Source organism: Papio anubis, chromosome 6 (genome assembly GCF_008728515.1).
Source record: "Papio anubis isolate 15944 chromosome 6, Panubis1.0, whole genome shotgun sequence".
Classification (NCBI taxonomy): domain Eukaryota; kingdom Metazoa; phylum Chordata; class Mammalia; order Primates; family Cercopithecidae; genus Papio; species Papio anubis.
Window position 1 is genome coordinate 31415104 of NC_044981.1, and position 20232 is coordinate 31435335.

At 45.4% G+C, this 20232-nt stretch overlaps 1 protein-coding gene across 1 annotated transcript; it reads left to right on the forward strand.

Moving 5' to 3' along the window:
• Positions 1–1931: 1931 nt before the first annotated feature.
• On the forward strand, positions 1932–12673 carry LOC101018551 (HLA class II histocompatibility antigen, DP beta 1 chain). Its single transcript, XM_031667661.1, has 6 exons — positions 1932–2142; positions 5971–6234; positions 10206–10487; positions 11023–11133; positions 11463–11486; positions 11781–12673. The coding sequence occupies exons 1-5, from the start codon at positions 2043–2045 to the stop codon at positions 11480–11482; spliced, it is 777 nt and encodes a 258-aa protein (XP_031523521.1). The 5' UTR covers positions 1932–2042; the 3' UTR covers positions 11483–11486; positions 11781–12673.
• Positions 12674–20232: the final 7559 nt, after the last annotated feature.

A 20232-nucleotide genomic window follows, 5' to 3' on the forward strand; every position in this document is an offset into this window, starting at 1 on the left:
TGTTACGTTGTCAAGTTTACAAAAATATTCTGCTGATAATTAAGAATGAATGCTCTATCTAATAAAATATGTAATTAATCTTTCTTTCAGGTCCACCTCCCTGAGATATCTACTTTTAATTTAATCATTTCTGCAGAAGTGTTATAATTTCTATTTAGTGGTTTTAATTAACTCGAATGAAGTTGATCTTTAAGTATTTATCTATTCCTGGTTACCTTTGTTAGTGAAATTTCTAGATAACTTTTATTATTCAGATATCTTAGTATTTGACTTTTCCTGGTGTTTAAACAGGTATTTATCTTTAAATTACTAGTCATGTTATTTCATTTTCATATAAGAATACCCAGGACAGCATTACCTATGGTAACAATGTACACCCATATTTTGATCTTGTTTTTGAGAAGGGTTTCTCTAATGCTTTTCTGTTACAGGTAATGTTCATTTTTTTATTTTATATTGTCTTTACCATATTTAAGAAAATACTTTTCTAGTCTCATTTTAAATATTTCAATTTTGAGCTATTTCTTCGACGCTCATAGAGAAGATCACAAAACATTTACTATTTAATGTAATGATGAAGTACATAAATTACATTAATATTTTATCTTATTTGTGGTAGCCTTACCTTGCATAAATAACAATTACTAACAGATTAGCACATGAGAGATGCTGTTATTAGTGCTTTGCACGCTTTACCTCATTTAAACCTCACATTACACCTGAGGGAGGTATTATTAATGTCTACTGTAAAAATAAATTACCTGAGACATCATCGAGGAATTAAGTATCTGTCTAATTATGGCAGATAAATGACAAGGAGAAGAGTCCCATCCAGGCAATTACTAAAAACCTGAGCTTTTCTCCACAATCCTTTCCTGGCCCCTCAATCCTACTGGACACCTTCTACTACATAATTATTTTCTTCTCTTGCATTTTACATGCTAGCCTTCTATTTACATTTTAATTTCGATTTAAAGAAATTATGCCAATTTGATTCTTTTTTGAAATTAGAATTGGTGGTCCAACAGGATCACATTTACAAGTGTCTAAAGTAAGAAGTAATGTTCTTTGGAAGTTTGTAAAAATATTCACTATAAACAAAATAGAATCAGATGCTTTGAAGGAGGTGGGGTCTTTGATGATTCTTTTTTCACTTTCTTCCTTATTTGCTAGTCAATTTATATTCTCTATGGGCTTTATTTTTCCAAAGCAATTTCAGACCTATCAATCTCATTTGATCTTAAGAGTTTTGCTATAAGGCAGGTTCTATCATCTCCATATTGAAGACAAGGAATCGAAGTCCAAAAGAGGCGGTGTCCTTAAAGCTGCATACTTACATGGTAGGGTGAGTGGTGTGTTCATGCTCCCGGTGTAAGGTCCCTAGACTGAGCCCTGCTAACCCTGATGAGAGTCCTGTGGAAGAACCTGGTATCTCCTGCACATCGCAGGACTCACAGACCTCTGGGAGAAAGTAAATATAAATGGGTGCTAATCTTAAACACACCTTTGGACAAAGACAAGACAGACAGACTCCAGGCCTCATTTGAGTTCTGGGATGGATACTCTAATCCCTCTAAACCATGCCACTGACTGACCTTTTACACACTGAGATAGCGTTTCTTCCACAACAGACCATGTCCTGTGGGTGTGTGAGGTGTGGCAGAATTGGGGAAATGATAATCCCCGTAGATGGCCAGCAGAATATTTGAGATCAGCGTCAGAGCAAAGAAAACACATCATCTCCCCCAATCTCATGACTTACTTGACTGCTTAAAATGGGTGTCACCATCCTCCGTCTGTCATCTTAACTGCATCACAGGTTTTATATTTTCAGACCTTTCACACTAACCGTCTGCCCGGTGAGTGATGACTCATACAAAGCTCAGTGCCCATTGGTTATTTTCTCAGACTCTGTCCAATCCCAGGGTCACAGAAGACTACTTGGGTTCATGGTCTCTAATATTTCAGACAGGAGCTCCCTTTAGTGAGTCCTTCTTTTCCTGACTGCAGCTCTTTTCATTTTGCCATCCTTTTCCAGCTCCATGATGGTTCTGCAGGTTTCTGGGGCCCCCCAGACAGTGGGTCTGATGGCGTTACTGATGGTGCTGCTCACATCTGTGGTCCAGGGCAGGGCCACTCCAGGTAAGAGCAGAGCTGCCATTCCTGGAGGGTCTGGCTCAGGGAACAATTCCTAGGGGACTTTCTCTTTAAGGGATCAAATTCTGAGACAGGCTGCAGGGGCTCCCGCCCTAAGGCAGTGTCCTCCCTTCCCAGCTAGAGAAAGAGGTTCATCCCCTATAGGATAGCTTGCTACCCTACAGGCCTATTCTCTCTCCAAGGACATGGGTACAGCAAACAGAGAGAGGTGCCCAGTGGTCAGTATGCTTGTCTTTGGGAAAATGGGGCCAAGAGATCCAGGATAAACTTGATGGACAATGTTTACAGAGAGAGAGGTTGGCAAGTGCAGGCTCCTGGGCGTGCTCACATCTGCATCCAGCCTGGAGGGGACTCAGGCAGAGAGCCCTAAGCTGGAGTGTCCAGGCTCTGAGGATCATTGAGGATTCAGTGCTCATGAAGAATGCCTCTCATTCCCCAGGGTGGAGCAGGAGCCCACACCCTTTGGACAATGAAGGCAAGATGGGAGGGAGGGTTGGGGACAGGTTCTAGCCCCTGAAGGCATTCTCATTAAAGGTACTTCTCCCAGCCTCCCCAGAACTTGGTGAGAGTACTAGAGTGGGTTGAGACTTGTAGGAAGAATGAGATGAGGTTGTGTGGGTGCATGACAGGGATTGAGTGCAGGTTATCAGACAGCCGAGAAAGCAGTAACCGAGTGAAAAATATCTTCTTCCTGCCGCCTCCCTGTGGCTGGTGTGATATTATGGCATCTATGATCCATTGCTTTTATCTCAGGATACTCTCAGGATATTTCTAGTCCAAATTTACACCAACACTCTGAGAGGAAGGACTGCAAAGTAGGTACCTTAGTTTTCCACTGACTTCCACCTTTCCTGCTTAGATCCTTCCTCCTAGACCCCTCCACACCCCTCCTAGGACACACCTAGAAGGTACTGACATCATGTCACCTCCTCATCTTTCAGGGTAGCAAGGTTGGAATCTCCTGAATACAGCCCCTCAAACCCTAAAACCTCTTATCTATTACCTTGGGTTCATTGTCCGGGAAGGGGAGGAGAACTTGAACTTGTAGTCACAGAGGGGTGCTGAGAACTAACCAGCAGGACGGCTCAGCCCTGGGAACTGCAGAGGGGTGAGGCTGGGGAGAGAGGAGGTTGGAGCAGCGCTGGTGACACTGAACAGTGTCCAGCAGAAGGTGAGGGGATGCGGCACCCCCATCCCATAGGCAGAGCTGTTATGTGGGATGAGGGACAGTGTTGGGAGCCACCAAGGTAACCCAGAGGTGGAGGAACAGAGAGCAGAAGGGGGCATGTGATGCTGGGCAGTGAACGGGAGGAGGGGCAAAGGCTGGGTTGAGGTTTGTAGGGGGAATGAGATGAGGCAGCAGAGCCATGTGACAGGGACTGAGGGTGTGTTACCGGAGCTCCCTGCGTAGAATGAATGTTCAATCAAAACCTGCTGGAGGGAGAGCTGGAGCCATAGGGGAGTGGGTAGAGAGGGCAGGGCCGATTCCACAATGCCCTGCATGCTCTTACAACTCCACACACATCCCAAACTTCAAACAGGGCACAAGACAAAAGGCCCGAGGAGCCAAGCTGTGGCTTAAAGAGGCTGGGGGAGGAAAGCTTGGCTGAGACAATCCATAGGGAGCTAGAGGTTTTTACTATCTCCTGTTCTGAGTGAGAGATGAATTCATTCAGATCAGTGGTTTCAAACTGTGCTCTGGGCAACTCAATTGTTAAGAAACAGGATAAAGTTTCTTATATACAAAAAAAAAAAAAAAAACCACGAAAGTTTCAAATTATATCATAAAACCCCTCATCGCTTATGTCTACTTGGCAGGTAAAATTCCATTTCAAAAGTTAAATGTATTTTTAAAATTACCTAAGACTGGGTAAATAAAAAAAGAATTAAATGTTGCAAAGAAAAAATTCAAAATTCTTATTCTTGAGTGAAAAAATGTTCTCTTACTGGTGAATGAAGAGGAGAAACAAAGACTAACAAATGAAAATGGGAGAATCCACACTCAGAGCAGGGCAACTGAACAGGGAGGGGCGGGTGGATGGCAGAGGAGGAGGAATCTGGGCTCAAGGAGCTGGGGGGCGCTGGGCCTGGAAGTTTATGGGGCTGGGGCCCAAGGCACCAGGAGAAGAGGCAGGTCAGGATATCTGAGTCAAGGCCTGGGATCTTGCCTTAGCAATGACACTGGAGACTAAAGGTGGACTCTGTGGTGCCCCTGAGCCCAGCCCCACTCCATCTCCACTGTCCTCTGCAACCAGCTGTGCAGCTTCTGTGAGGGGTGATGTTAATAAACTGGAGAAGTTAATTTGTGGAGCATGAAACAGATGAGCAGAACAATCACAGTACCTTAATTTCCCCAATGTGCCCAAGAACAGAGCAGGCCTGAAGAGACTCAAACAGAAACAAACATGTGCCGCGTCACTGATACTTCTGTGTAGACACACACCTGCCAGACACTGCTCATGGCGCTCCCTAGGAAGAACAGCATGTGGGAAAGGCTGCCAACATTCTTTATGTAAAAATTACATCAATGCTCTCTTCCTTGGCGCTGCCTATGCAGCTGGCAGCCATCTCTTCCTCCGCATCATGGCCTCCCTCAGACTCCTCATGAAGCCCAAGATCCTCAAAAAGAGCATCAAGAAGTTCATGCAGCGCCACTCAGACTGAAATTTCAAAATTAAGTGTAACTGGCAGAAACCCAGAGGTCTTAACAACAGGGTTCATAGAAGGTTCAGGGGCCAGATCTTGATGCCCAACATTGCATATGGGATCAACAACAACAACAAAAAAACACATGCTGCCCAGTGGCTTCCAGAAGTTTCTGGTCCACAACATCAAGGAGCTGAAAGTGCTGCTGATGTGCCACAAATCTTACTGTGCTGAGATCACTCACAAAGTTTCCTCCAAGAACTGCACAGCCATCGTGGAAAGAGTCGCCCAGCCAGCCATCAGAATCACCAACCCCAATGCCAGGGTGCACAGCAAAGAAAATGAGTACAAAGTTCACGTCCACATTTTGTGTTTAAATAAAACCATAAAAACTGCCAAAAAATTACATCAATGCCTCTAAACCCAAAGGACTCCAGCCCCACAGGTCTCTGGTTGTTGTGGTGATTTTCATTGTTTAAAATATTTTCCACATCTTTTGACACCAAGTCTTTCTGCAGCCATGTTTGCAAATTAACTTTCAGGCTACAGTCTTTCTTATACCAAAGTTGAAGAAAGTTTTAAGAAATATATTTCTACATTTCCTAAATGCAAAACAACAGGAGCAGGTTGAGGAATTCTCAAGAAACTGGTAGAGAATAGAGAGTGCCTAGCTGTGGAAAAGAGAAAGAAGGAAGGGAGGGCTTCCTGGAGGAGGTGGCATTTGAACCAGGACTGATATCAGGATGGAAATGTCAGGCAGGGAGTTGAGTAGGGGGAGCAGCTCCGCCCTCCACGTCCCCAGCGCCTCCCGCCCCTGGTTTTTCTCCCAGCGACCTCACGTGAAACATCTCCCCCTCCTCCTCCAGCCGCCAGCAGAAGGGACTGCCTTCCCCTCAGTGTTCGCCCCTCCCTAGTGATCACTCAGTCCCCCTGAGCAGTGAGTCTCATTCTTTTCAGTAAATTCTCTCTCTGCGTGGTGAGAAAACAGGCCTGGAGAGGCTCTGCGACCTGCCTAGGACCACAGAACTCGGTACTAGGAAAACTCCTATTTTAAAATCCAGCCCTGAGTGGGAAGATTTGGGAAGCATCGTTAATATTGAGAGAGAGGGGGAGAAAGAGGATTAGGTGAGAGTGGCGCCCCCGCTCATGTCCGCCCCCTCCCCGCAGAGAATTACCTGTTCCAGGGACGGCAGGAATGCTACGCGTTTAACGGGACACAGCGCTACCTGGAAAGATACATCTACAACCGGGAAGAGCACGTGCGCTTCGACAGCGACGTGGGGGAGTTCCGGGCGGTGACAGAGCTGGGGCGGCCTGATGCGGAATACTGGAACAGCCAGAAGGACAAACTGGAGGAGATGCGGGCAGTGGTGGACACGATGTGCAGACACAACTACGAGCTGGATGAGGCCGTGACCCTGAAGCGCCGAGGTGAGTAAGGGCTTTGGGCCCGGGGTCCCAGGGCAGGCATGGGGGCCCGAGCCCAGGGCGCAGAAGCAGCCGGGCCGGCCTAAGGGACCTTAGTGCCAGGCGGAAAGGGGACTTTGGGCTGGGGATTCATGGGGGAGCCCATCCAGAGCATGTCAGGGGAGGGAGCGTGCGGACCTGGACTGGGCTGAGCATGGAGTGAGGAGGATGGGAGCAGAGAGACCCCCTGGACTTCATCAGGCCTGGCAGCTGACTGCATGTGGGGTGAGAAGAAAGGAGGCCACAGGAGAGCGTGCAGGGGTGTGGTGTGGAGATGGAGGTGGAGATGGCACAGCAGGCCATGCAGAGAAGAAACCTGCAGGGAGACGGCTGGGTTTGAGGTGCTTGAGGGGCCAGATGGATGGTCTGATGGTCAGGTAGACAGAAGGGTCTGCAGCCAGGGAGGAGACTGGGCTACATGAGACCACCCAGGGAGAGGGAACCCCGGGGAAGAGCTGGATCCCAGGAACTGGACAGTTGTGATTTGGCCAACACAGAAAAGTCTGTGAAAGAGACGAAAACCAAAAACAAACAAAAAAACCAAGTGCAGTGTGAGGAGAGGCCCGCAGAGAAGAGTCCTGGAAGCTGAGGGGAGGGGACCTCAGCAGCACAGTGGACAGAGGTGCCAGTGACTTGGAAAGGTCAGAAAACAGAAGATGGAAAGTGGGTTTGGAAACCAGGGACACCTGGGGAGAGCAGGTTGACTGCAGCGGTGGGAGCTGGAATGGGAGGGGGTGGATGAGGCTGAGATGGATTTTATTTGTCTTGGGCTCCCCATGGCTGGCACAGGGCAGTGTCTGAGCTCATTCATCTTTTCCTTCAGGAAGTCTGGGTGTAAAGGGATGGAGAGAGGTGAGGTGTGTGCAGTCAGAGGATTTCTCAAGGATGAGACAGGAGGGCCTTGGAGCTTTGGCTTCCTCCTGTGAACTTGTGGAGTGGGGAGCCTGGTGCACCAACCTGAGGGACCTGAGAGAGCAGCATCAGGGTGTGGGGTTGAGCCCTGGGACCTTTTCCTAGAGAGAGGAAAAAATGAAGGGAGGAGGAGGAGGAAGCTGGGAAGATCACACCTTTGATCCCCTTGTTCCTGGAAAGTGGAAGGAAGTGCACCTGCTAGGAGTGAGAAAATGGACACACTGGGTGGGGATGAGGTGAGTGACATGAGTTTAGGCAAGTTGCTGAGGTAATAGTTGAGAGAGGTGCCCAAAGAAAACTAATGCAATTGGCGAAAACTGTTACTAAGACTTTGTAGAGGCACAAATCAGCTACGTGGCAGCATTTTCTTTCACAGTAATCAGCTGCCAGATTGCAGAGAGCCCTGATGCCAGCCTAAGGAGTGTGGGTTTCTCTTCTAGGCCCACAGGTCCCCAACCTCACTCCTCCAAAGACTCTCCCGGAGATCCTCTGTGATGCACAGATCCCCAGACTCACTGCCCCCAGAGTCAGGTTCCCTGGGTGGGGAGGTCTGGAGGTCAATGTTTGTAATCAGCTGCCTAGAAGTTCCCATGTAGCCATATAAGTATTGTCAGAATACTGAAGATATTTGAAAGATGAAAAAGAGAAGGTTGGAGCCGTGTCTTCAGAACACTACTAAGGGTGTTAGGTAGAGGAGGGACGAGAGGCAGGGAGATGAGGTAGGAAACTGCTAATATTGTCTGGGAAATTGCTATGAAGGCATGAATTAGAACAGGGAAAACACAGAGGCAGGGGAGAGGTGGGAAAAGGAGGAAAGGAGCTGTGACAATTCCAATGTGGATGCCCACCCAAATCTAGAGGTAATTGAGCAAATGTTTTCTGGGCATTAGAGAAGGCAACTGTAACAAACAGGAATCATTGCCTTGGTGAAATGTATTTGAACTGGGTCAGAAATGAGGCCATTGGGTATAAAGCCTTAGCTCTAGCGCCCCCTGGAGGTCTCTGATGTGCTCCAGGCTGACCAGCTCCTGACAAAGAATACTGAGCAAGATGCCTCTCAAGGAAAGTTCTGATACCTTAAAACAGACACCCAAGTATTCCCCCTGATTTCATGGTTCCCAGGAGCTCTGTGGGGAAGAAATTGTACGTAATTCACAACTGAGATTTAGACATGGGTTGAATAGTCTAATGGATGTTGAGTTTACAGAGGTGATGAAGAGGTGCACCTGAAATAAACTCACATTGAGGGAAGAGGCTGGCAATGTGGATCAGTCTGTAAACAAGGCAAAAATACAATAGGGAGTGAAGGTTGTGGGTCAGTTCAAGACTGCTTTACACCTGGCCCAGCCCCATGTCAGGGTATTTGTGTTCTCCAGAAGTAGAAAGGAAAGAACTGAGTGATTAGGGACCTAGAAGACTAATTTGAAACACTCCTCTTGATGAGCTGTTCTCTAGGGGATTCCTCTGAATGAGCTGTTCTCTATTGGATTTCCCTAAATGAGCCGTTCTCTAGGCGCACTTGACCCTTTTCTGTGTTTGTTTTTTGTTTTGTATTTGTGTTTGTTTTTGAGACAGGTTCTCACACTGTCTCCCAGGCTGGAGTGCTGTGGCACCATCATGGCTCACTGCAGCCTCAACCTCCTGGGCTTAAGTGATCCTCCTGCCTCAACCTGCCATGTAGCTAGAACTACAGATACATGTACCACCGTGTCCAGCTAAATTTTTTTCTTTTTAGAGATGGGTTCTCACTATGTTGCCCAGGCTGGTCTCGAAACCCTGGGCTCAAGTGCTCCTCACGCTGCAGCCTCCCAAAGTGCTAAGATTATAGGCATGACCACCCTGCCTGGCCTTTTCTGCCTTCTGAGGAGGAAAAAGGTACTGGTGGCAGAGATCCAAAGAAAAGTTGCAGGTGGCAGTTGTGGAAATTGACCTGAGAACAACAGAACAAGCTGGGGCACAAATCCAGAAATGCAGAGGGAGGCAACACCTGGTCATCTGTGAAACCTTCACGGGACCTGAAGACACAGCACAGAGGAGGAACTCGGAAAGGACGGGATTTCTACTACTCAAGCATGTAGGGGCTAAGGATATTACATAAATGTGAAGATTTTGAATATTTGTAGGTGAGGTCAAAAAAATATATAGGTTATTTACAGAATAAGACATATCAAGCTCTCTTCATTTTCTTTGAATTTTCATGAAATAAAGTTATTAGATTAACAGGCCACCATAATTCCATTGTCTGTATATCTTAATTTCAAGATATTATTTGAGTAAATTTTGCATCCTTTGTATCAAGACAGAACTTTGAAAAGATAGGTAATTTCACAGTTGGTTAAATATTCTTCGCCCGAATTACTTTGGTTAAAATTTCTCCTAAATGCACTACAGAGTGCAAACTGTCTCCCTGCCATTCCCCTATATACTTACTAATTATTATTTTATTCAAGATCATGCATGCTCTACTTGAAGGTCTGTTTCTATCTTTTCAGTGCTACCCCTACCCACTACACTAATCACATTATTCCTATTTTCAACATCTAGGATCAATTACATAGTGAACATGCCTAAGAAATAATGATCTGGCCAGAAGCAGTGGCTCAGGCCTGTAATCCCAGCACTTTGAGAGGCCAAGTGGGCGGATCCCTTGAGGTCAGGAGTTGGTCAAGTGCTCCTAGAGAACCAGCCTGACCAACATGGAGAAACCTTGTCTCTATTAATGTTACAAAAATTAACCAGGTATGGTGGCAGGCACCTATAATCCCAGGTATTTGGGAGGCTGAGGAAGGAGAATTGCTTGAACCCAGGAGCTGGAGGTTGCAGTGAGCCAATATTGTGCCACTGCACTCCAGACTGGGCAAGAGAGCAAGACTCCATCTCAGCAAAAACAAAGAATGAAAGAAAGAAAGAGCAAGATTATGCCTCAAAAAAAGGAAGGAAGGAAGGAAGGAAGGAAGGAAGGAAGGAAGGAAAGAAAGGACAATCTCAAACGCTATTTCATTATTTTTCTTCTCCACTCCTAGTCCAGCCGAGGGTAAACATCGCCCCCTCCAAGAAGGGGCCCTTACAGCACCACAACCTGCTCGTCTGCCACGTGACAGATTTCTACCCAGGCAGCATTCAAGTCCGATGGTTCCTGAATGGACAGGAGGAAACAGCTGGGGTCGTGTCCACCAACCTGATCCGTAATGGAGACTGGACCTTCCAGATCCTGGTGATGCTGGAAATGACCCCCCAGCAGGGAGACGTCTACACCTGCCAAGTGGAGCACCCCAGCCTGGACAGTCCTGTCACTGTGGAGTGGAGTGAGTTAGTCTCTGATGACCCTCTAGACCCCACCTCTGAAGAGCAGGGACTCTCTGGCTCTGGGGTCCACTCATCTTGTCTTCTGCGTCTATACCCTGGGGCCATGTCCAACCCCATCTTTCTTCTGTACGGGCTCCTGAGCGTAGTTTCAAGCTGGGGCAATGGAGACTTGCCTGACCCTGGCCTAGGGGTCCTAAGGATTCATAGTTCCTCTCCTTGTCAGAGAATCTAGGGACACAGACACCTTTCTGAACTGACCTCACACATAGGAACGGATCTCTTCCTTCAGCATTTTAGCCTCTTCTCAGGCATTTTGAGAGGCAACTTCCAGAATCAGCATTTGCCACCTTGTTGAGGTCACACCCTCTGTTCCAGACATGAGGGCGGCTCTTTCTGAATTTCCTCTTAAGCAAGCTTTCCCCCCAACACTGTCCTCATCCTGATATGCTGCATCAGGCTCCAGAATTTCAGACAGGACATGAATAGGGGCGCAGCTGGTGAAGGTGACACTAAACCTGGGTCTGTCCTTCCCAGAGGCACAGTCTGATTCTGCCCGGAGTAAGACGCTGACGGGAGCCGGGGGCTTCGTGCTGGGGCTCATCATCTGTGGAGTGGGCATCTTCATGCACAGGAGGAGCAAGAAAGGTGAGAAGGCCTGCAGGGTGAGCGGGACTTACCTTCCCTGGCATATTCACACTTACTCCATGATGAGGGGTTCAGACAGAAAAGAAATGCCAGAAAGCTCTAGAGGCCATTGAAATCAGATAGTCGGGGAACAAACATGACCTAAAGCGAGAGAGGTATCCCAGGCTAGGATCTTAATGCAGCCAGATGCATGAGGTCCCAAGTACTCAGGCTCTTGCGAGGCATCCATTGAGTGATGGCCAATGGAAGTTGGTGGGATGGAAATGTTTCTCAAATTATCTGAGGTGGTTTCAATGGCTGAATATATAACCTTTCCTCTTTCATTTCAGTTCAACGAGGATCTGTATGAACAGGTAATATTCCTGCTTTGATTTCCTTGTGGGGTGGGTTGCAGGAGGATATGAGTCCTTTCTGTGCAATGTGGCACTGAGGCTCCTCTAGGAAGAGAATCTCAGGCCTGAACCCCTCTTTCAACCTCAGCTCTCGGGTGAGTGGGGAAAGAGCATTGCTTGGCTCCATTGCTGAAGGAAGCAGAGATCAACTCTGTTCTTTATCAGCCTGAGACAGCCTCTCACCTTAATTTTTCTCTCTTGGACTTAAAGGAAGGAGGCCTGCAACCTGGGATAACTTGTCCTTTACCCCCACAGGGTTCCTGACCTCACCGAAAAGACTAATGTGCCTTAGAACAAGCATTTGCTGTTTCATTAGCACCTGGTTCCAGGACAGACCTCCAGCTTCCGAAGAGGATACTGCTGCCAAGAAGTTGCTCTGAAGTCAGTTTCTATCATTTTGCTCTTTGATCCAAAGTACTGTTTCTCTCATTGGGCCTCCAACCATGTTCCCTTCTTCTTAGCACCACAAATAATCAAAATCCAACATGAGTGTTTGTTTTCCTTTAAAAATATGCACCAAATCATCTCTCGTCACTTTTCTCTGAGGGTTTTAGTAAACAGTAGAAGTTAATAAAGAAGTTCATTTTGGTTTATATGTAGGAAAGAAGAGAACCATGAAAATGGGGATGTGTTAACTATTGTATAATGAGGCCTGTTAGACATGGCACTCTTCTGAATTGACTGTATTTCAGTGAGCTGCCCCCAAATCAAGTTTAGTGCCTTCATCCATTTAGGTCTCTGACCTCTATTCTTAGCTATTCCATGGTGAGCAGACTGCAAATCTGCCTGATAGGACCCATATTCACACAGCACTAATTCAACATATACCTTACTAAGAGGATGTTTTATCATTACTATTAAGAAGTTAAATTAATATCAGAATTTAAAATTATAAATTTTCTAAATCTAATACACTTTAATCATTTTCTTTGCATGCCATCACAACTACTACTTAACCAAATATGACTTGGCCTTTCGAATGCATCCAGTAGACGTCATTTGTCGTCTAAGTTTGCATTCATCCACCAGCCTAGGCCTCCTGTCTTCATTTTCATACAGACAGAAATGCCTCTGCACTAGGGAAAGAGCAAAGAAATACGTGTAGCACTTTTCTTCAAACACTGGCCTTTTTGTTTTTTTTTTTTTTTTAACAATCCAACATTGTTATGTGTTTTGCGTCTCATATTGACACCTTTCAGTCAAGGTAGAGGACATGTTTGTTGTAAACTTTCTTTTTTGTGTAGAGGATGGATTCTTTACTCCTGATACACATAAGCAGTGCACAGCAGCTCTCTGATACGTCCAGTTGATGCCTTCAATCTCCCTGGCTTCTTACAAGCATCTTCTGGGCCTTGTGTGTCCCTGGGCGCCTGTCCCTGGTCAATTCGCAAAAACTACTGTGCTCCTCTTGCCCACCTCCCCTTGCAAATAATATCCACCATATGGGGACCAGCTGCCTCCAATTCCAAGAAAGGTGGGGCTGAAGGTACAGACTTGGGCTTCACTGGCACAGATATAAGTAAATATAGCTGGAGTCTACAGAGAGGATGGACTAAGTGAGGGAGTCAGGAAAGAGAAGCCACCCATAAGGATAACAAATTATGTCTCATAATCCTCTTAACCTAGGGAATAGGACACAATCATTTTTTCTTTTTAAAACATCCTTATCCCTGCTCAGCCTCGTTTCCTCAAAAACTATAAAGGAAAATGCTACTGACTTGTTTCTGTGTAGTAATTTCAGCTGTCACATAATGGGGTAATGAGGCCAGTATATAGTAAATAAATGAGGACCCTTTATCTGTCTTATTTTCACTTTGGCTTCACAGGAAACTTGTGAGAAACCTTTGCAGCAGAAAATTAATATGATTTTAATCCAGGGATTCAACGATGGAAGGAGGTCATGAGAATAGCAGAAAGTCTTCAAATTGAGATGACTATGAAATCCTCAGACCCAGAGCACATAAATTCTACCCTCAGAGCCACGAGCAGTCAACATTCCAAACCATATCCCATCAGAGTCATTCTGTTCCATGCTTGTCACCTGTACCCACGTTACAGGTTAGGGAGTACCCAGAGTGGAGTGAACAATCTCTGGACTAACACCCGGCAGGATCAGAAACTGAGGGATCTGCACCCACATTGCAGGAACAGGATATGTGCTCTTAGGGAACTGACGGTATAAGGAGATAAGGAAAGGCCCTGCAGTCACAGAAAGAAGGCATCAGACATGTCTCACTGTGACATATGCAGGTGTTTATGAAACTCTGGGATTTCTAAGGAAGAATACAGTGCAGAGAAAGGTCCCAGAGGAGACAAGAGCTGAGAGACCATCCAAATTGGGAACCACCTTGTCACTAGACTTCAAATTTTCAATATTTATAGTGTTTTCTAAGAGTCAGGCCCTTTGCTGAGTGCTATGTGCAGCAGGATCAAAGGCAGCCAGGAGGTAGAGAAGTCTTGAGGTACATCAGTCACTGGGGCTGAAGAGCAGCGATTCAAAGGAAAGCTGGGACTGGAGCTCTAAAGGAGAGATGAAGCTGGTGACTCCCGTGTGTCAGCCTCTGACTCAGAAAGATGAAATGCAGTAGAACACACCCCGTGGGCTTACTCCCAGCTGAGTGTTGTATCCCCCACCGCTTTCCACCTGGTCCCTTCATTTTCTACCCCTCACAGTCCCCTAAGGAGAAGGTGGTCCACCCAACAGATGATGCACCCCCAGATGGTGATCAAGGGGGACCCTAAGGAGAAGTCATTTCATCCTCCCTTTGTGCCCATTTGTCAAGTAGCAGTGAGGCTGAGCCGGGGGATGGTGAAAGTGGAAGGAGGTGGGAGTTGGGCATGGGCTGTGAAGATGCTCTTTAAAGGGATTCTAATAACCACTTGCTACCAGGTCAGTGAACACTTATCACAGTTGATGCCTTTTGAGCACATCACATTGTAAACTGTCCTTGAAAGTCCTGTGCACTTGGCTTATGGGATGAAACATCCTTCTAGTTCTCCTGTCCCTCAGGTTCTTTGAAGTCTCATTGAGCACCTTCCCTTCAACTCCTTTTACACAGTAAGAATAGGATCAGCTGTGCTAAAGTAACAAATACCCAGACATCCAGGTTTGGCTCATGCTACACGTCCAAAGTAAGTTGTCCGGGAAGCTCTGCTCATCATCTTACTCAGGAAGCCAGACTGACAGGCTTTCTCCTGCACCTCTGCTCCCAGAACCTCCCCAGAAGAATGAAGGGAACCTAAGAAATCATTCACTGGCTCTTAATGATCCCTCCTAGAAAGAACACACTTCTCACATCTCATTTTCCAATGTAAATCACATGGCTGCAACTAACTTCAAGTGAGTGGGAATCCTTGAAAGTGGAAAATATTTAAGAAGTACCTATTAAATAAATAATAAAATACTTCTACAAGAGATATTTATGGAAGACCTACTGTGTACCAGGAGCAATGCTAGGCATTATGGATATCAGTAGCCTTTGGCTCCTGAAAAGTTTACAAACTACCTCCTGGCCTAAGGAGAGGCACATGGATACTGGCAACAGTCTATTTCTTCACCCAGGTGCTAGTTACATGAGTGCTTGTGGTGATAATCATTCAACGTACGTTCTATTGGTTTGTGTGTTTCTTCCAAATGTCCCCTAGCTCACAATAAAAGGGCTTAAATAGAGAAGTAAAGGAGAATTTGGAAATTTGAAGCAAAAGCAAGAAGCCAACGAATCAAGCACAAATACTGAGTTTTGATAAAGATTGGAATAAGAAACATAATAAATGAGATAATAAATAGGACTTTTGCAACTGAAGTGTAATTAATAAGCAAAAAGTCAGGCTGAGAAACTGCCCCAAGGAAAATATGATGGAGCAAACAATAGAAAATGTAAAGGAAAAGTGAAGAGAAATGAAGGATAGAAACAGACATCTGACATCTTGATAATTAGACATCTAGAAAGTCAGGGAAATAGTGGAGGGAGAGGAAATAACTGAAAACATAATGTTTAGTCTTTATAGAAAGATGAAATAAGTTCATTCAAAATGCTGCATAGAATGTCAGACTATTTGTTAAACAATTTTGTTAGAGCGAAATGACTGAAAACAAACAAGATAATTATGTGAATTAAGAGGATGGAAAAGTAGAAAAACAGAAAAAAGAATATACACGTAAACAATAAGGACAAAAGCTGAATTCAATGAAATATAAAAATAGAGAAGACAAACAAAATCAAATTTTGAGGCAATGAAAACTTAATGAGACCTCTGGCAAGACTCCTAAGGAAAATACAGGAGATTCAGAATGAAAAGGGGAAATGACTATTTGTACACACATTTTAATAGGCAAAAATCTTACAACCAACGCTATACGTATAAATTTGAAAATTTAGATAAAATGGATACATTTCTAGAAAGATATAAAGGTCAAAACGACAGGAAGAAATAGAAAACTAAAATAGAGTAGAGAACATCAAAGAAATTGTCATGGGAAGCAAAGAATCGCCTTCCAAAAGGCCCTGTCCTGATCATATTGCCGTCAGGGGCATCCTCCCACATTTCCAGACGCAGATTATGCCTCTTACATGTGTGATTCTAGAAAACAGAATGGAACAGCATTTTTGAGATCATTTTATGAGGTTGGTTCATTCGTATTTCCAGAGCCAGTCACTGAATCTAACACTACATTATAAAAACAATCAGTTTTGACCAATTTAGATTTATTCTAGGAATGCAATGATCCTTCAGTGTCAGAAAATATATAACGTGGTTAACACATTAGTGGACTCCACAAAATTCATATTAATTTAAACTGAATTCAGCTCAAGACATAGACAGAATTTAATCAATTTCATGACGTGTTAAAGATAGTGAACCAAAAATCTATAGCTTATATATTTCAAAGAAATGAGGTGGATTCCCTGTGAGATTGTGCAAAAGATAGGATGTCCTTCGTTGCTGGAAATGTTTAACGTGGCATTGGGAGTTCTGAACATCCCTCTGCGGGCAGAAGAAAATTAAGGCTGTGTAAAATGGAGGAAGACAGATTGTGGGTGCAGATGAAATAATCTAATACTGGACAAGACTGCAGCCACTGTTGGTCCAAAGCCTGAGTTTAAATCCAAGCTTTGCACTTTGAAGTTGTGTGGCCTTCACCTCCCCCCGTGTCTGATTCCCCCTCTGTAACATGAAATAAATAAGAACCAACCTCCACATGTAAATAAGTGAACACATGAGAAGCACTTAGAATAGTGCCTGGAACACAGTAAGCAACCCAACGAATGTCATTTCTCATTACATTTGTTAGTGTTTTCATCCAGCCCAATGACACTAAAACATCAGTGCTCAAAGAGCCCCTGGTGAAGTGTTTCTCTTTCCCATTCTTCACCCCTAACTTTTTATCTCGTCTATTCCACTGTGTCCCTAATGCACCTCTAGGATGACTCACAGGAGCCCCTGGACCCAGGGATGCTGTCAGATCGCTTGGTCTTTGAGACGATGGTGCCATTGAGGATCCCCGCCAGGCCCACCAGCAGGCCCAGGGCACAGACCAGCATCTCCATGGTCTCAGGCACCTGGATTAGTTCCCGGACCTCTGGGCCACCAAGGGAAGACAGAGTAATAAGGTACAGAGAGCAGAGGCTGGCCTTGGGTGTGGGAGGTGTTGGGTATTTGAAATTATGAGATGGTGAAATTTGGATAAAGTGACCATAAAACATAGGATTGAGGAAAGCAGGTGCTGAGGGGTGATGGGTCCAGGAAATAAAGGTGGTGCCAATGCCGTGATGGCAGAGGGAGGGCACCCCATACCCCAGTGCCTGAGGAGAGGCTGGTGCAGGTGCCAGTGCTCCCCCTGGAGGTCACAGGTGTCCTCGGCCGTGGGAAGGAGGATCGGGTAGTGGAACCTGTGGAAACTGAGCTTCTTGCTGGGCAGGAAGATGGTCTCTGCAATACCCTCAATGACTGACTCCATTGTGCAGCCACGTGATGTTCAGCGGCGGCAGGAAGAACTTATCAACATGGCAGATGAGGGTGTGGGGCTGGCCCAGCGCCACAGGCTCCTTAGGAAAGACAGTCACATCGGGGGGTTCCAAAAGGGGATAGAACCCAATGAGCCTACCGCCATTGACTGAGTCTCAAAGGTTCCACCACCCCAAGCCCTATATTCACCAGATTAGGGGCCACCTCTCCCAGGCCCATCCTCCTGCTCCCCCAGGGATCCTGGGCAGGGTCACAGCTTCTCATGCTCCTGACCTGGGCCCCTCAGCCCAGTCTTTCTCTTGAGTAAGAAGAAAACACCTCCCCCTCTGCTGTCCTAAGAACCCAGCTGTGTGGACCCAACACTGCTCGCTCTCAGGGAAGGGGCTCATTCATGAGTGGGCAGCATGGCCTCTAGTTCTCTGTGTGGCAGAGAGGCCCTCCTATCCCTCCAGTTGGACTGTAGAGGAACAGGCAGCTATAGGCAGTGCCATTTGTGGCCGAGGCCTGTTTGGACCATTGAACCGGGTGTTCAAGTGCTTCCTTGCCATGACGATGCCAGCAATACGCCTCTGAGCGCCACAGTCAAAGGTGTGAATAAACTCTGGTAGATGCCAGACCATCTCCTTCTCATCCAGGTTCACATAGAACTGCTCCTCCTCATCAAACTCAAACATATACTCTCCAGAGGGTCTGTGTGTCTGCACAAACTCTGCATATGTTGACACATGGTCTGCTGCATGAAGGAGAAGAAGATGGAGAATGGATGAATATGAAAGAAGCTATACAGAATGCAGGAAGCAAACAGGTAACAGGAAGGTTATTGGGAACATGAAGGAATAACACAGAAAATGAGAAATGCAAAATGAAAGAAAAGAAAAGAAGTGAGAAGAAACAAAGACAGAAATGACCCATGGATGATATAGGTTGTTTCTCTTGTCCCCGAAGACTTAACATCCATCTATGATAATGATAATATTGAAGACAATAAGATAATATTTATTGGGCACTTACTATGTGCTAAACTTACTCATTGAGTCTTCACACCACCATGTAGAAGAAATTATTTTCCATAGTAGGGAACTGACCCCAGAGGTAAAGTAAGTTGTCCAAGTCACACAACTCCTGGTAGAAACAATATTGAGTAGTCCTCCTGCCCCACTCCCACAGGATCTCAGAAACCCTACAAGACAATACATTAAAAATTACTGATCTAGCCATAAAGCAAGGCAGGGAAGTGGAAGGATGGAATAAATATTTCAGAGTGGAAAAAAATCGTGAAGGACATGAAAATACCTCCAGAGTTCTAGTGGCATTTATTGACTTCAAGTTACATTCTTACTTTTAGAAGAAAAATGGTTCCTTATATAATTTTATCCACAACACTTACATCTTAGGCTGAGTAAATTTAAAAGTATTATCATTCACATAACATTCACAAAATTGTCTTGTGGAGTGTAGTTTCACCTGGAAATACAAGTTGTTGCATTTGAAACACCTATGGGATAGTATCTTAGCTTTACCTGATACGTAAGAAGCAGCAACTGGTTGATAACAAAAAGTGAATTATTATTACAGTGAAAAAGTAAAGATGAGAGAGTTTGGGGTTCAGCCGGAAGAGGAAGTGAAGCAAAATGACACTGCATGGTTGATGGTCCCTAAGAGAGGATTTCCCCTCCCCGACCAACACGGGGAGAACCAGTCCTCTACTTAGATGCATAGAGTGACAGCAGGTTCAGTGTCGCACACAGATGGTGAGGGTCCCCCACTGAGTTTAGGGTCTGAGAATTACTCACCTACAGAAATGAAGCCCAAAGGGAAAAAAAATACATGGTGTATAGACTGGGCTACACAGATGTAATTGGTTCAGCTTAGGCTACTTTATATTTATTATATTCACAAAATCTGAAAACTAAAAGTTGGCACATTTTGAAGCAAATTCCACACTTCAAATATTAATTTTCATTCAGTTAAATAAATGCTTATTGTGAACTTTCACTCTCCAGGTAATAAGGATGTAACTCTAAAGATAGGGACTTTGTCCTCAATCTACTTGAAATTCAAGAACAAAAGAGACAAAGAAAAGATGATTGCTTCATGTGTGGTTTGATCACCACTGAGTATCACAAGGTATACCAAGAGCTACTTAGGAACAAAGTTAAAATACGATTTAGGAAAGGTTCCTAGGGACAGTGTTCACCTGCAGATAGCAAAACAGAGAAAGGGGAAATGGCTTTCCAGCAGGAGAAGCAGGCTCAGGAGCAGAGAGGCATAAAGCTGCAAGGAGAACTGCAGTTCTTCAGTGTGACTGAAGCCAGGGGAGATGTGGACCGGGCTGCACTGTAACCTGCCTTGTGTGCTGATGGCAGGTGTTTGCATTTTATCCACAGGACACGGGGGAAACTGTGAAGGATCTTAAGCAGGAGAGTAACATGGTCAGATTTGTGTTTATATGGGGCACCGATAGGAAGGATGGGCTGGAGGAGGCTGGACTCAAGGAAAGACCAGTAGGACTTTTAAGCCCTCTGGTGGGAAGTAATGAGGGCGTAGGCCGGGGCAGGAACATGGGGTGAAGAGGACAGCAGATGGGTTTGATGGCAGTAATGACATGAGAGGCCATAGGAATCACTAAATCATCTGCCAGAAGTAGGGATATGAAGAAGTCTAGAATAACCAGGCAACGTGGAGAATTGTGGCATCAGTGACTGCAAAGGTGATAATGAAGTGATTGAGAGAAGATAAA